At 37.2% G+C, this 17,912-nt stretch overlaps 1 protein-coding gene across 2 annotated transcripts in view; it reads left to right on the top strand.

Moving 5' to 3' along the window:
- Positions 1-7,549: 7,549 nt before the first annotated feature.
- The window catches only part of LOC113098507 (tomoregulin-2), a 59,090-nt gene continuing 48,727 nt past the window's right edge, over positions 7,550-17,912 (top strand). For both annotated transcript variants that reach the window (XM_026263632.1, XM_026263631.1), the window contains exons 1-2: positions 7,550-7,932; positions 17,287-17,396. In XM_026263632.1, coding sequence (XP_026119417.1) covers positions 7,653-7,932; positions 17,287-17,396 — 390 coding nt within the window. In that variant the 5' untranslated portion in view covers positions 7,550-7,652. The remainder of the gene's footprint in view (positions 7,933-17,286; positions 17,397-17,912) is intronic.

The following is a 17,912-nucleotide window of genomic DNA, read 5'->3' as shown; positions in this document are numbered from 1 at the left end:
ATGTTCAGCTCGATAATACAAGGAAATATAAAAAAATATGGATATTAAAAAAACAGTCATATATGTGTATAACAGGCTATTTTTTCCACTAAAAATAACTTAAAACTTACTAATCAATGTAATTTATTATATGATCCTATTATAAAATAACTAAAACTTCTTAATGCAAGACCGACAGACAGACAGACAGACAGACAGACAGACAGACAGACAGACAGATAGATAGATAGATAGATAGATAGATAGATAGATAGATAGATAGATAGATAGATTTGACATACAGAACTGTTTTGTTTTATAGTGTATAGTAGCCTATAGTGTTCACAAATTCTGCTGCAGTTGCTGTAATGTCCACAAGAGGCAGCATGTGGTGCTTAAAGACTTCTGCAATAAACCCATGAGGCTGTGCAGGGGTTGTGCCTGTGGAGTACAAAGGTTCGGGCAGATAAGGCTGTTGTGTGTCCCCATGGTGAATCAATATTTTTCTTCGTAGCAGCTTAGCCAGAAAAAGGAGAAGGAGGAGTTGGATTTCACAGCCAGAGAGCGTGACATTTCTGCAGGCAGCTCGCTCAGCCTCACAAAGTATCAGGAAGCGCTATGTCGCTCAGATTTCCAAACAAACACTTTTTTTTCTACTGTGGATGAGTTACACTTGCTGTAAATTACACTCAGTGCATGGTAAATAAAGAAAAAAAAACTGTGAAAGAAAAAGTTTTGGCAAGTGCAAATTTACAGGTTTACAAATCTAAAAGTGCCTGTAGATTTTTTTCTCCTCATAAATTTCACAGTAAAAAAGTGAAGTGAATTATATATTTTAAAAAAAGTGTAAAAAGTAAAAACTTTTTAAACCAGTCCTTTCAATGATGGGAACTTCAAATTACAGTTTTAATGTCAATTCAAACCCTGAAATTGAAGTAATTTACCTCAGAGAACATCTGATCTATTTAATCATGTGTACCAATCACTGATCTCTAACTCTATATGCAGTACTGAGTTATTAAAGAAGAAATGGTAATGTTATTAAAAATGTCTAAAGAAATCGTTCTGACACCACTTTGAAATTAACGAGCTTGAAAGAGTCGTCAGCTTTTTCCTTTCGTTCCTCTGTGGAACTAGTCTTACCTTTTATTTCCATAAATTAAAATGGGCAGGTTGGTTTTTCTTTATAATACTAAATACATCCACCTCATTTCAATTAATAACCTTATACTAACTTAAAATAAAGTTATGCTAAGCTTTTTAAATAAGCATTTCTAAAATGTGATATTTGTTTAGGCATAAATCTAATATGTAATCTGTAGATCTCTGTCTAGAAGCTGACTCTGAAGACCATTTACTAAATTACTGTTAATATGAATGTTAGGTTCAGGGAGAGATCAAAATAGTGGTTAAATTTATAGCACATATCAGTTTAAACTATGTATGAATGAATATAAATTCCATTTTTAATTCAGTTCTTGATAATAATGCATTCTTCATGGTCGTTGACTGACCCATATAGACATTCGAAGGTTAATAGACTTTTGTCCTGTACACCTTTGCTTTTATTTCAGTATAGATGTGTTATCGAGTGCATTGAGAAGCTCAGGAATTAGTGGCTTTCATCCAAGTGTTTTTTTTTTTTTTTTTATGCTGGAGTGCTCATCTTCAGGTTCAAAATCTGAGTCATCTTTGCTTTAAATAACACTGCTACAGGCAGAGTCCATAACTGCAGTGATTATGTCACTTGTATAACAGAAATTTGCTTAATTGTAATCAGCGATTGAAAATTTAACAGCAAAATATTATTTGCTTCTCTGCTTCAGATATGAATAGCTGTATTTAAAGTTGTGATTGTGTTTAACTCAGTATCATGGCTGGAAATTGAAGCATTTGTAATGTGATTATTGATCATCGTACTTTAAAAGCCACATGAGGTCATGACGTCTTGCTGAGGGACTTTCTGATCAATAGATTACAAGCAAAAATAGATGCAGTGTGGCTTTAATAAGCTGATATCAAGTAATTGTTTACATGTTGCTAGTCCACAAATAGCAGTCATTCAGATAACAGCTTGCCAGTCAATATCTCTCATCTTCAGTTGCATTCATGCACAATAAACTGCAATGGATGATACTTTTTGTCTGCATCCTTTTTGTAGCTTGACAGCCACTTGTCACCATGCACTTGCATTGTGCTTAATACTTATTTTAATCCAAGCTCTACTGTAGTGTTCCTCTGCCTCTATGCTCATATTTCACACCGTCATCTCATATCCTGTGTGAAACAAGCACCTTCTCTGTCAGTCTGTGCCACAGCAGGCCTTCGGGGCCCCTGGCCAACAGCTGGAAGTGGCAGTTTGCCAGAGGTGCTGTTATGTTTTACTGCTGTCGATAAGACTCTGAACTGGCAGTAACCCATGACTATAGCTGATTGGCGAGACTCGCCCATGCCCAAGTTATGGAGTGACAGGGCTATGATTAAAGAGCTCATGAAACTGGCCATGTTAAAGCTTGTGTTGAGATAATGTGGTCCATCAGTTTAGAGGTGTGAAGTTGCATGGTGGTGTGCTAATTGATGATTTGATGTGATCATTTTGCAAAGCTGTGTAAAGGCATGCATCATTCTGATATTGTGCCAGACAGAATCATGCCACACTAAAGGTCATAAAACACCAAGTCAGCGGTCAGTCGTCGGCGAACATTGGGCCATCCCTGAGCCCCTGTCAGCTCACTCTGATTGGCTGCAGTTTAGCAAACCAGTGCAAAAGTAATAATAATAAATGAATAAATAAAATGTAATAAAGTGATAAAGCAAATGATTAACATAAAAGGTTGTTCTAATTTTACATAATCTTAAGCATTTTAATATGCAAATATTTTCATGATTATGTACATTATTATTTTCATGACTGATAAGTGATCAATATGTTTCGAATTCAAAAGTTTTCAAACTTGCCCATACTGCCAAAAGCACCAAAAGTTGGTTAAATGACCATGGTGTTGGTGTGCTTTACTGGCCAGCAAACTAAAAGACCAAAAATGCAGATGAGCTGAAGGCTACTGTCAAAGAAACCTGGGCTTCCATACCACCTCAGCAATCCTGTCAGAATTAAAACAAAAAAACGTGAAATATTTCAGCTTGTGTGCAATGAGTCTAGAATACAAGAAAGTTAGCTTTTTTTAAATTTAATAAAATAAAGACCTTTTTATTGATATTTTTTTTTTAGATGTACCTGTACTTACAACACAGGCACAAAATAGTTTAAGCCATACATTTTTTGGGCATTAAATAATGTCACTAATAACAGTCGTTGGCGTGATTCATTTAAATACTCTCCTCACGTAGATTTTGCCTCTGAAAGGAAATGCCTACAAATGCATGTTCAATAAGGTCAGGTGCAAAAATAGCCTAACTGTGTCCACCCCATTTTAACGTTAATTCCTATTAATTTATTTCTGACAGAATTGTTTTAATGCCAAAAGAAGTAAATGTTAGTAAATCTGGCCCACAGGCTGTTACAGTAATGTCGAAAACTGTACATTTAGTTGGCCATTGGTTTTGCGGTGTTTTCAACCACATCATTTTAGCCCACATGCACATGACATGAGATGATAGCACATGGGTCATTATACATGAAAATGTATATAGCTTGCTGCCTTTATATTTTAAGAAAAGGGTTTCTCAGAAAGGGACGATCATTTTTGGTGGTCAAGACAAATTTTCTCTAAACTCAATGTTCGTTTTGAGCTAATATATTATTTACATCACTAATAAGAGTTGAAAACAAACAATTCAGCAGTCCTGTGAAATTTGTCCTAGCGTATTTTGGCAACAGTTGGGTTTGCTTGTTGCACTGAACAGTTCAAAAGTGAAGGCAAATTAGTGTATTCATAAATAACAAGCCATATAATTTCCTTAGCATTTGTCTAGGATGTCCAAGAAGGAGGATAGCAATCAATTTGTTACTGCTGAGACAATACACAGCTGTACTGAAATCTGTGTGCAGTATCCAGCAGCAGCAGCAGGGAACAAAAACATCTGGTTGACTCTGTATTGTGAGGGAATTCGTGTTTTTTTTTTTTTTTTAATGTTCTATGGGTAAGCAGGAGTTCAACTGTGAAAACAAATCAATTAATTCATAAAATTCTGCAAATGACTACATTATTCATTTAGAGTCTATATGTATTATTGATTGCATGCCTGTGGTACAGTTGTTATGCAATAAGTGATTTACAATTTTCTTTACTGAGCAATTGTTCTAATGGGAAATGATTAATAATACCAAACTACAGGCATCTTGGGTATGAAACTATCAGTTCAAGAGTTTAACTTTTTATAGAATCATTTCAGAATATTCTTAAATGATGCCATGCAAAGAAGATCAATATCCATGATTTATTCATGCGATATGCTTGGCAAGTTTTTTTTACATTCACAGATAAAGAGATGAGCTTCTCAGCAGGTTATAGCAAACCACCAATAGAACTTAAGGGAGCGTTTTAAAACTCCTGCATCATTAACGGATCCCATGCTGCTAGAAGACTCCAACACCACACACTCCCTCCAGAGATGTGACCTTCTCACCGGTCCCCAGGCAGCCTTCCTCATTACCCTGCACACCATACTCTTCCAGAGAAGACTTACATATAATGAAACCATGAGACTCTAGTTGCCATGTCAACTCTCCAAGTATGTTCCACAGGGGATTTTTCCAGTCCGGGTAAAAGATAACATGTTAGATGAGATGTAAATGAATTATAAAAGGTGACTTATAAAAATGTATAAACTGTCCCCATTCCATCTAACTGGGTGGAATCGGGACAGTTGTTGTAATGCAGAAACCAATGCTGGGACTGAAGAGTGGCCCTTGAAGGAAAGGAAAAAATATACTGAGGATGGCACTGTGAAATAAGTCCAGGTTAAAGAGTCCAGAGAGAACAAAGGCAAGCTTTTATAAACCTAATTTATCATTTTATCTTTGACACCATTACTAGGTCATACGCTTAATTAAACCCACATTATACCATATATATTCCTCTGAAAATGTTGAATTCTTGGGGTTCATTGATCCTTAATATTTTTGCCATATCAAATAACTAAGAGCAGCTGAGGGAGACTTGCCAAGATTCCTTTTTAAAGGTGGTTAATTTCAAATGGCTCTGATAGGAATAAAGATGTCAGGACTCAATTCCAATAAAATAAATATCAGAAAAATGCAATTTAGCCATTCAAAAGTCCACTTTTTAACATTGCAGTTGGTTTGAATATCTTTTAACAGTTTTCTTCCCATTTCTGAACAGGTTCTATAAAGGACATGAACCTTTCCATGTCTCCTGCTAAACGAATGATTAATTAATGTTCCATAGTCTTAATTACAAGGTCAGATCCATCATGTGATACATGATACTGCATTGAGAAAACTACAGAAATCCTAGGGCAAGGGCGTGCTGTTTTATCTGTCAAGAGTGTCTGTCGGTGATAGCCCAGAGCCAGCTGCTCTCCAGAGGAGCTCTGAGTCGTGCTAATAATACCGAGCTGGTATGGAGCCAGACTCCAGGAGAAATGTGGGAATGATCAGGTAGGAGAGAAAAGAACAGTGGAGAGTATATCGTAATTTTTCTTGAGGACATGCCCAGAAGTCCAGCTTTAAACCGTTAAAGCAACAGGTCCCAAACCTATTTTCCAAATGTTCTCTTTGCTTAAAGAGAAAACATGCAAGTAACTAAAGACATCTTATTGGGAAACACATACTTGTATGACAACATTCCTAAGAAAATAAAACGATTCGAGTTCATTCATCTTTTTTATTTGCTGACATGAATTTGATAGATGAGGCATGTCAGCATGTTGTCATCATTTATTAGTTCTGCACTCAAACAGCCTTCAAAATGACTTACATTAGTGATCAACTGAGGGTATTCATTTTCATAAAGAACAGTGAGTTTAAAATGCTCTGGGAAAATAAGAATTCAACCAAAAAATGTAGTTCCAAACTAAAACAACAAACAATACATTCTGACTAAGTACATGAAATTGCCTTCATAGGTTTGACATAAGTATCAACAGATACCTCTGGTTCTCCTTTGTCTTGTAACTTGTCTTGTAACTTAACTTTCTTTCTTTTTAGGAATGAGTTGTAGAAACATTTATTGTATTTTTGTGTTACACAGTTTGTAACAGTGAAGGTATGTAAATTATCCTTAAAAAATCAGTGAGTAAGAAGGAGATTGGTGAGGAAAGTCATCAAAAGACCAGTGACAGATCTGAAGGAATTACAGGCAAGAGTTTGGAGAAACTCTGCATTCAACAACTGTTGTCCAGGTGCTTCACCACTTACAGTTTTGTTAAGTGGCAAAGACAGCCAGTGTTAAAAAACACATATGACATCTTGGCTACAGTTAACCAGATGCCATGGGGATAATTATTAATTCGGCTGGAAGAAGGTTTTATGGTACAATAAGGACAAAATGTAGAATTTTAGCCATCAGACTAATCGCCAGATTTATGGGTGGACATGAAAAAGGCTGTCCACTCACAATCTCCAATTAGGAAAAATAACAGTGAGCTGATAGCTAATGGAGACCAATCAGAAAGACTGCAATTGCTGTAAAAAGAGGCATATACTGTAATTATTATTATTAATTTTTTTAAAGGTGATAGAGATTGAAAGGTGAGAAAACGTAGTCTAACATATATAATATATGCCATTTGCTTGCTATAGAATGTGAACGTTTTTTTTTTTTTTTTTTTTTTTTTTTTTGCATCGTCGATACATCGATTTTCTTAGACGAAATTTTGCGTCATTAAAAATGCAATTTCTGTCGCTCTTCTGGCGACCCGTATCCATTAGCGTCTCTGCATTTACATTTCCACCGCAGTTCATCCGCGAGCGTCGCAGACAGTCGTGAACTCCGCCTGGCCCCTTGGTTTTCTCCTCTAATGCTGTAAGTCTTTTGTTTAGGACACGGGGATCATTTCACAACACTGCAAGTTTCCGATCGATTTCTGCTGCCATCGTGCTCAGAGCAGCAGTGCTCAATTACTGAGAATACTTTCTCGGCATACTTTCTCCCACGCGTTTGCAAACCAAAGCTCTGTTAAAGTAGACTACGGGGTACACTAGTCTGCACTGGCCGTCGATATGCTTGAAGCTGGACCATCTCTTCGCTCCCGACACTCCTGCATCCCTCTCGACCAATCAAATCGCGCGATCGTCCCGCCCCTCCCGGTTTCTTAAGAACACGTGATCCGAAACGCTCTGGAAACCTGCCGCTCGCGTTCAGTGCGTTATTGTGGTTCACAGGTACAGAGGAATGTCCCTCCGCGAGACTCTGACAAACTCACGGCTCTCCGCGAGCGCACGGAGTGAGGACCAAGGACAGTCTCTCTAAGCCGCGCCTCAGTGGATGTTGTAACTTCGGCATGTCACTCGAATGGGATATATGAATTTTTGCCCCACTTCTGTTTCTTGAAAACACCCCTTGCGTCGTTTTATTCTTGCCTTGCTTTTTGAACATCTCGCTTACCTACTTCCCTCCCGATCTCATCCCTCCCCTGTCATCGCACCCAGACCTCTCTCATTCATATCTGCACCCTCTCGCTTCGGACGGATCCTCGCTCCGGTCATCCAGAAACAGCTGCTTCATGGGGCACACTCCGTCCGTCGGAAAATGTCCCTCCCTTGGTTTCTAAGCGCATTGGCAAAGTTGACAACACTAGGACCAGGGCTGTCGTTGTGCGTCTGCGAGCAGCGTCGGGGAACTGAGATGGGTGTCACGGTGGCGGCGGCCCTACACGAGCCCCGAAGTCCGCATCAGTGGAGCCGGATAGTGGGACACTGGGTATGGATTGCAGTCTTGTCCTTTCTCGCCACCTTCCCGGTGCAACAACTTGGCGCTTTCCCGTCCTCTCTCAGCGACTGTCAGACTCCGACTGGATGGAATTGCTCGGGTAAGATGTTCAAGAAGTCCGCTGAAGGGAATACGGTTTGACGTTCCCTTGGCAACGGAAGACGGTTGTTTATCATACAAGTAGCATAAGTTATTGACCTAAATTGATCCTAATGTATGGTGGGGCAAGCTTATGCAGTTCACTGCTGCTAAACAGATGCTGAAGACCTGTTTACTGTTAGTTTACTGACATTATAAACAGTTTATTATTAATTTCCCATTATTTCTATTATGAGATATGTAAATAATGCTACCTTCATTGGAACAAAAATGAATAGTTTTCTCCGCCACAATTATAGGCTACTCGCCTCAAATCAGTGCAGCGTGTAACCCAGTCGACCTATAATCGTTATTATTCTCCGCTCAATAAACTGTCAACTGTTTTTAGATATTGTTTTGCCTGCGGTTTAAATGGCTAGTTCTTGTTCGCACGGATCAAACCATGATTAGTCTACAGTCGCTGATACCACATTTCCTACATTAATTGACCTGTTTTTCAAGTTCAGTGCGTTCAAAGGAAAAACGGATGCTTCTGCATTAAAAACCTTGATTACCCCCAAACAGGCAGATTAGCATATCAAATATGAGATTAAGTGGCCAGAAAAGCGGCACTTGTCGTCATTCTATATTATAAGGAATTTACTTTTACTCAGAATTCTTTATTTTCATGTAGGCTTTTTTTTTGGGGGGGGGGGGGGTATATACAAATCTATAATTTGTATAGAAACAACAACAACAACAAAAGTTTTACCTTGGTACTGGACAGTTTTACGCTTCTCTTACATAAAGTTATACAGCGAGTGAACAAGTTGAGATATTTTTGTCAAGTTTAAAAGCTTGCCGTCTTGAAGAATGCACGTATAAGAATCCTTTTAGAAACCAGGCATTTCTTGATAACAATTCCATCAAGATGGCATAATAATCTGTATCATCAGACCGTTGTCGACTGCAATATTAAATGTGTTTTGATTTGGATTGCGGCCGACCTTTCACCCTCACTGTGAGCGCCGTTCAGATGATTGCGGATGCACGTGAAATAATCATCATGCGCGCCCTGACGCGCGAGGGACGCTCGGAGCTCGCCGCATATTTCTGCTCAGTTTGACTATCAGTCGGCAGGTTACCGTGGGCAATTAGGTGTCGTTCCAAAACGTCTGTCCTTGCCTCTTGCTTGCACTTTGGCAATACAACTCATGGCAATGGCATGCATGAGACGTGGGAAACTCCACCGCAGACATGCCTGAAGGCCACTTTAGTGTTTCCATGGTTTACAAAAAGGTGTTGATAATATATAATTAATTTTCCTAGTAAATCCTGACTTCAAATGCAGTTATACAATCAGTGTAGATTAAAAAAACCTTAACACTTATTGCCATAATCAAACAGGTTTACAGATAATATTCTATTCAAACAGGTATGGCCAGTATTTGGTATTATAAATTGAGTTTTTTTAATAGCAGATCTGATTGTCAGGGGTGCCATTTAAAAGCATTTAGTGCCAGTTATTCAAACAGTTGTCAGCACATTTGTCAAGCTTTTTGAAAAAGTGTTTGTGTCTGTTTCAATGAAAATCAGTGTGTCCAATGTTGTTTTGGAACAAATTTACAGCATTTGGTCCCACTTTATATTAGGTGGCCTTAACTACTATGTACTTACATAAAAAAATAAGTACAATGTACTTATTGTGTTCTTATTGTATTGTAAAACACTTTTTGCTGCTATTGAGGTGGGATAGGGGTAAGGTTAGGGAGAGGGTTGGAGGTATGGGTAAGTTTAAGGGTGGGTTAAGGTGTAAAGTATGGGTCAACAGTGTAATTATAAATGTAATCACAGAAATTAAATACAGATGTAAATATATGTAGTTTTTTTAAATATAAGTACAATGTAAAAACATGTATGTACAGAATAAGTACATTGTACTACATTATTAATTAAAATGTAAGTACATAGTAGTTAAGGCCACTTAATATAAAGTGGGTCCCAGCATTTTAATATATTTTAGGTTAGCTGTCCCTTTACATTATTGTTGAATTAGTTCACACAGCAAACAGAATGACTACATATTTGGACATTGCATTGCATTTATAACAACGTAAGAGAGGAACCTGCAGCGTTATGGCATAAAACCTGAATTTCCAACTGACTGAATATAGTTTAAAATCCCAGCGCTGAATTATGCGCTGAACACAGCAGCAATGTCCAGCAAAACAAATGCAAGCCAGCTGTTTAGCCAACAGTCCTAACCTAAGGCCATTGTCAGTGGATACAGGTAGTGTGAATACTTTTGCAAATTACATGCCTTATTACTGAAGTATCTTTTCTGTTTATGAGCAAAATTATGTGTCAACTCTTCATAAAATAAAAAAAAAATTAATGTAGCCACTGTCTTTTTTTTTCTTCTGTGGAGCACATAATAATTATTTATTCTTTTTCAATGTTGTTTTTAGACCATGCCGTTCTTGAAAAGCTCTTTTTTTGTGTGTTTCACAAAATAAAGTTATACTTTTTTGGAACAACATGAGGATGAGTAAATGATAACAGAATATTCATTTTTGGGTGAACTACCTCTTTAAACATTTGCTGTGTATTAGATGTTTGTTAGAGTTGTTTCATATTAGTTACAAGTATCCAGATTTTTTAAAACACACTTCTTCTACTTCTCTATCTCTAAAGAGCAGAACATTCTGAACAGATTCACCTCAAACAAAAGCCAAAAACATTTTCAACTGATAACAATGCCCTGAGGTTTGAAATCCAGCTCTTTAATGGCCAGACAACTGGTCCGACGTGTGGAGCTGTAGACTTCACCTTTAGAATATGTGTGTCTCTAGCAGCTTGCTTCTCTCAATTAATCATCTCGCTGTGAAGGCAGAAATAACAATCTGCATCTCCCCCGATACTCTCCCGTTTGGCACATTGTGAGACTTTAACTTTGGCTCACACTTCTCATTTGTTTTGATAAAATTACGACACTCTTGAGGAGAGCGAGGAGACCTGCAATACCAGGTGTTTGAGCCAAACAAAGTTTCCTATTTCACTGCAGACTGAAGAAACAAGCAGCTGGAGGTAGCACTGGCAACACCCTTAATTAGGACTGTTAGAGCTCTGTTACTGATGAAGTGGATGTTGTTGGCTAATTATGATATTGGAGGTGGAATTTTTAATTAGTACAATCTTGTGTTCTTCGTGTGTATTTGTAAGATGCAAAGTTCTGCAACACATTCTCAATACTAAATATGTCCTTCAACTTGTCACTGTAAAGTTACAGCCATAACTTACAACCTATTTGTTTTAAATTGCCTTCCATTAGCTACTAAATAGCTATTATGCAAAAGTGGCCAAGCCATAGGACAAATTATGCTGCTCCAAATTCCCATTCAAAAGCTGTTACCAAGGTTATACTGATTATGAAGGTTTTTTTTTTAAGAATTTGTTGCTACCTATGAATCCCTACCTATGAGGCACTATGCAAATATGTGGCCTTATATAGAATGTCTTAAAGTGTCAATAAAAACAGAAATAGCAACAGAGGTTTTCTTCCAGATTGTACCTTACATCTGTATGCAACTAATTATAAAAGGAAAATATATATATAATAAATAAATAAGTGTGGGACTTGGTTCTACCCATCAGTTGATGAGTGGATTCTGAAGAAGAGTTTAATCAGCCTAAATGATTGGAGAAATCTTATGAACATCACCAGAGAGAACAGATTTCACTGGAAGATTGGATTGATGTTTTTATTAAACATTGTGAGGTACATTATATTAAATTAATATTATAAATAAAGGTGACTTGACTAGTAGTATGTTATCCAGCATATTAATATAAGAATTAAACCATTTTTTCCCTAAAAACAAAAACAAAATCCATAACATGCATTTACAAAAGAATGTAAATGTTCATTTTATGGCAACTTTAAAGAAAACTTGTTTGTTTATTAAAAGATTTTTGCCTATCATTGTTCAAATTTTGAAAACAATGGCATGAGGACTGTCTGTTTTTGTGACCATTGCCATTGAAACGAATTTTTTTTTTTTTTTTTTTTTTGTAATGTTAGTGGCATAAATATTACACATATCTTTTAAATAGTATTTAAATATTTCATTCATGTTGTACTTAAAAAATATATATATTTATTGATATGATCTAACGGATATATTAGTTTAATGCCACAGGAATAGTATAAATTCTATAACCTTCCTTTAAGTCTGTAATATGTACTCTTGTTCTAAATGTAATGTGTTCCAGAATGTTTCTAATATCAGTATAAGACTGTTTGTTGGGAGGTTAAATATAGTGTTTGCCTTGCTAGTGACTGCTCCAAAAGAACCAACTCTGCAAACCATTGTTGTGGATAGTCATGCATCAACTGTTATCTTATTTACGGCCGTGTGTCATGCAGACTGTTTGCATGTCACATTTTCATATACACATACATTGAAGTTCATAAGAATCCTGTGTTTAAACCAAACTGTTTTCATACTTAGATAAAGTCTATTTTGGATTCAGGAAAAGTTGCTTTAACTTGTTTTTGTGGGCCGTCAGATAGTAGAGCATCTTAGGATGAAAGATGTAATTTCCTGTTTGGCTGCTCTAATCATTGCTTTGTGACTTCAAGGAATGACTTTGAGGAATTTTTATTGAAATTTTCAGGATGTTTTTTTTTTTACTCTCTTGTTGTCCGTACACACACAGCGCTTTCTTCACAAAGAAAAGGAAAACAGATCTTATCTCTCCGTGTAGACAGCTACTGAAAGATTGTCCTGCCAGAAAGACTTTAAAGAGAGCAGAACAAAATTCCTTTCCGCTCATGGTAACCCACCCCTGCTCAAAAAAAAAAGCATTTTTAACAGACTTCCAAAAGCGTATTTACATTTAAACAAATTATCTGACTGATGTCTTGGTTAAGTTTAAAATCTGGTTAAGCGTTTAGAGGCCTTTCAGTGTCCTTGATGAACTAATTACCGTAATAAAATTGCCAGGATGCCACTGCCTGTTTACAGAGCTCATTTCCTCAAGCGTGACCTGATAACTTTCCTCAGTCTCTGTTTTCACTTTCCTGTCCTAACCTTATATGGCTTTGAACTTTTTGATGGTCCAGACCAGGAGAACATGGACCTCAGGGGGTACATAAGAATCTTCTTAAGGGTTACATAAAAGGATAGTTCACCACCACTTAAAATAAAATAAAAAAGGAAAGAAAACATTGTTCCTGCTATGACTATGTCTTCTGTGGAACATAAAATTTATTTTGTAGAATCTCAGTGGGGTCCATAACAATTTTGAATCCCACTGACTTTCATTGAATAGACAGATATCACTGACTCCTTATTTTGTGTGAAACCAGTTTTTTGTAATAATAAATAATATAAAATGCAAAATTCTGTAAACAGAACACATTTCTGATTTGTTGTTGATAAAAGGGTAATCAAAATTTATTTGTGTGGCTGTGAAAGTTCAGAAGACGAGAAGTTGGTAAACACTGGTCCTGACTGTTGAATCATTCTTGAAGAGCCACACAGATGGGAAATCAAAAATTACCTGTATTACAGTGTATGATGTAGCTGTCCATCAGTGTAAACAACGTGCAAAGTAATTAAACCAAAAAGTACACGATTTATAAAGTTACTGGCTTCTAAAGTAAGGAGTCGACTCTGAATCGCTGAAACGAGTCGTAATAGATTTCAAATCTTTTGCCCATCTCTATGTACGTCACTAGGAGCACTTTGCATAATAATCTCCGCCTACCGTGTTGAGAGAAACGGAACTCTGACCTGCCCCACCCACACACACAGACGCTCTGGTTGGTGTGATAGCATCATGTCGAGGAGACAGTGTGTTTTTAATTGTAAAGGCAAGTTTGTTTTATTTTCACTGCCAAAGAATGAAGATCAGAAGAACCAATGGCTAAAATTCATTTTTACCACCATACAAGAGCAGTACAACAAATCCCTTTTGTTGTGTTCACAACATTTCACTGATGACTGCTTTTCTAATCTCGGTGAGTACAAGGCGGGATTTTCAAAGCATTTGGCCATAAAAGAGGGTTCATTACCAACTTTATTTAGACCAACAAGCATCTCCGAATCACAACGCGAAGTATGATTATGAAGTTATGTGTTTGTTTTCTCCCGAGCGTCTTATCAGTATGTGTGCTGTCTGCAGCCTTTCTCCGCGCTGATCTTCATTTACAAACACGTCATTAAAATGAAGTGTAACAAGTGCTGCTAACAGATATTCTGTGATAAAGTAATCCATATGAAAACAACGCGATCTGTTTTTCACGTCTCCCTTCATTATATCTAATGTGACCACACCCCCGCGCTGAACGCGCTATTCAGATTCAAACTGAAGCGCGCGGCTTGAATACGCACACACAGAAGAAAAAGCAGTGAGACTGTTCAAGTTTTTTTATTTTACTGTTTGCTTTGCGATGAGAGGAATAAGACATAATTCACCCCAAACATATACTAATGCATTGTTTACCGTGGAGGTGTGTGCGGAACAACCAATCCAAACTGATTATGTTAGTTGACCAATCAGAACACAGTATGCTACCGAAAGCTGGGGTTTAAGGAAACTGAATCTTTTGAACAGCTTCGCGCGAACCGTTTGGGGATCTCTGAGAATTTAGGTAATTTTAAAATGATATTTTGACAAAATGACAATGTTTTTTAACCTTGGATGGATTTAAACCTATTGTACAGGACTTATAAACAGTGATAGGAAGCTTAGAATTTTCATCTTACTGGCTCTTTAATGTATTGTTTTATGTGTGTGTGTGTGTGTGTGTGTTAGAATATCTTTTCAAGGTCATCTGGTGTGTTTCTTATCCAGTTTCTGAAACAGTGGCACCTCATGTGTTGTTTTTTTAATGGAATGTGTTTTTTCAGTGTCGCTACAGGATGCCACTGCTTCAGATTAATTAGTCTGAATAGAAGGATTTTGTGTCTGGTGAGAGAAAAGCTCTTGTGACTCAGAGCTCCATGTTCCTCTCCAATCCATAACACCAATTCCCCCTCCTGCTCCTGTTGCCAGGTGCCTTGTTGGATCCTGCATGTTTCAGACATGCACTCAAATATCTCTACCTGCGTTGCAAGGTCAAACTGTATTATGACACAGTTATGGAAAGGCAGCCAAGCAGTAGAGGTGTGACAAAATGCTTTGCATCTGTATGCCTTCGCAGAGGGAGTGCTTGTATCAATAATGCAAGCAGATGCATAATGCCCGCTCAAACCAAAGAGCAACGTGCCACATTAGATTTGTGAGCCAAGTGGATCTTAAATGCAACTTCCAGAACAATTATTTGTATGTTTGATAATAAAGTTGTATGACTGATGTTAGTAAAACACTTTTTTTTTTTCTCAAACAGTAACTCTTAAACACTAAGTCTTTTTAGTCTACAAAGTGAAAGTCAGTGGTGGTACAATGATGTTTGGACAAAAACATTCTTCAGAATATCTTGTGTGTGTGTGCTCTTGTTTTCGTGACATATCAGGACACAACTCTGTATAATGACATGGGTATGACACAGGTATTACAAGGAGAGGGTGACTTATGAGGACATAACCCATGTCCCCATTTTTCAAAACACTTATAAATCATACAGAATGAGGTTTTTTTTGAGAAAGTAAAAATGCACAAAGTTTCCTGTGAGGGTTAGGGTTAGGTGTAGGGTTAGTGAATGGCGATAGAATATACAGTTTCTACAGTATAAAAACCATTACACCCATGGGATGTCCCCACTTTTCACAAAAACAAACATGTGTGTGTGTGTGTGTGTGTGTGTTCTGCATAAGAAAGTGTTTGTTTGTTTGTTTTTCTTTGCTTTTTTTGGTGAAGTATGCTTTTAAGGCACCAAGGAATCTAGGACTTCTACTGATGCCGCCTCAAAAATGTGAGGAATGAATTTAAGGAAAATGTTTTGTGTAAGAAACATTAGATTCAAATTAAGGCATGAATTCTTATTTTATCAGTAAGCCAAGGGATTGACAATGGTTTTGACTAATTAGCTTTGTCAAATTCTCTGACTGGTATTTGTTGCTTCAGTAGGCTGAATTGATTGAATGTCAGTTTATCACAGCTCCTTAAGAACAGATTGTGAACAAGATGAATGTTAATGAAATATTCCTGCTGCATAGCGTGAACAGCTACTAAGTTTAGGGATTTATGCTCATACCAAGAGCTGGCATAATTTCTCAAGATCTCCAGAACTGAGTCTGAGGCACATAATGTGAATATTGCAACTGTCTCGCAAGACTACTGTTCTTTTTGCCCCCTTGCACCGTTTGAGGTGCATTGATAATTTTTTTTAGCTGAAATGCAAATAAGCCACAAGCTTATGTAAGACATATTTCCACGCTGTATGTGGCCCTTTAGCAGGGGCCTAAAGTAGCTGCATGTCCTCTGGTGTTGTCGTTACAATGAGCAATGTTCTGGTTCTTTCTAGCTTCCAGGCCTCACCGGATAACACAGGGTAAAAATACAGTGTAGCACTTGCAAGAAGCTTATTTGCTTTGACAGCAAAAATCCCAGGGCACATGAGCACACTGTTTTGTGTCATATAGTCTTATTATGATGATATATGGCACTTTGAGTCGAAATATATGCTGGTAATGTGGAATGTATCATGAGATATTATTCTTTGCTTAATGTTTGTGTAGTTTTTTTTAATACTAAGCAAATGATAGAGATGTTTATTTCTTGCATAATTATAAAAGGTATCAGATAAGGGCTGAATGATGTAGTGCCTAATGAGTAAACTCATTACTTGGGGAGCTTAATTGTTAAATGAACAGCAGTCAGCTTTACGCTGAATAGTAAAATGAGGTTTTGACTCAGCGGTGGCCTGTTTTTGAAACAACTCATCTTGATTGTAATCATCTTAAGGAATCCTCGTGGACTTAAACTGTGTCTGTGAGCTCTTGATTTTTGATGAAGTGCAATTTTTTTGGAGTCTGTCCGGCTCCTCAGCAAAATAAGAATATTTTGCAGAGCATGTACTCAGCTTATTATAAAAGCTGAATAAGGTTCTCATGCGGCGATTCCAAGAAGTTCACCATGTGCTGAATCATTATTCCTCCATGAGCACTTGTTTTATTCCAGATAAGAAAATGTCTCAAGAGTAAAATATGGTCTTGGCGAATGGAGGTGCTCATCACAACTTGATAAACCCTTCAGAAGCCCTGCCAGCCTGCCTGCTGGATGACGTGTTCGTACCGTTAGTTCTGCTGACTTATTTTTATCAGAAGTGCTTGAAAAAAAACATTATCCTGCTTGTGCTGGTAGTGTCTTGACACTTCTGTGTTTATGCATATATTCATGGTGTTTTTTGCTCTTCGTGTTGTTGCAGGGGATGATGACCGGGACACAGATCTCTTCCTTTGTGACACCAACACTTGCAAGTTTGATGGCGAGTGTCTCAGAATTGGGGACATAATAACATGTATATGCAACTTCAAGGTAAGAATCGCTAAATCGGGTTCCAGGTTACATCAATACTGTAAATTAAATACTTAAATACAGAAATAAAATAACTTTTTAATTTATTTATTTATATTTGGGACATGGATGCAGACCAAAATATGAGGCTTTACGTAATATTTCATTGCAACAACATTTCACTTTACATAAGTAGAAACTAAAATATAAAACTAATAAATGTATAATGTTCTGACTGGATGAGCCACACAAAGCAGAACCTTTTATGATTTCTTTGGGACTCCCATGTTTCTCTGTTGCCCTCATTCAAAATAATGTAAAGCAGTCTCAGTCACCATGAAATCAAAATTCAACATTTTTCATTTTCGTAACATGTGTGGCAGTGTTTGTTATGAGTGATTTGTCCGTAATCATCATTTATTGTTTTTTTTTTGTTGTTGTTGTTTTTAAATACATGCCCCCATACATTTTAAATTAAAGAGCACCTAATATGGCATTTAAAATGTTCCAAATATTGTTTTAGAAGTCCCCAACAAC

This window comes from Carassius auratus, unplaced genomic scaffold (assembly GCF_003368295.1).
Source record: "Carassius auratus strain Wakin unplaced genomic scaffold, ASM336829v1 scaf_tig00216571, whole genome shotgun sequence".
In the NCBI taxonomy this organism is placed as follows: Eukaryota; Metazoa; Chordata; class Actinopteri; order Cypriniformes; family Cyprinidae; genus Carassius; species Carassius auratus.
This window is presented reverse-complemented; position numbering and strand designations above follow the sequence as displayed.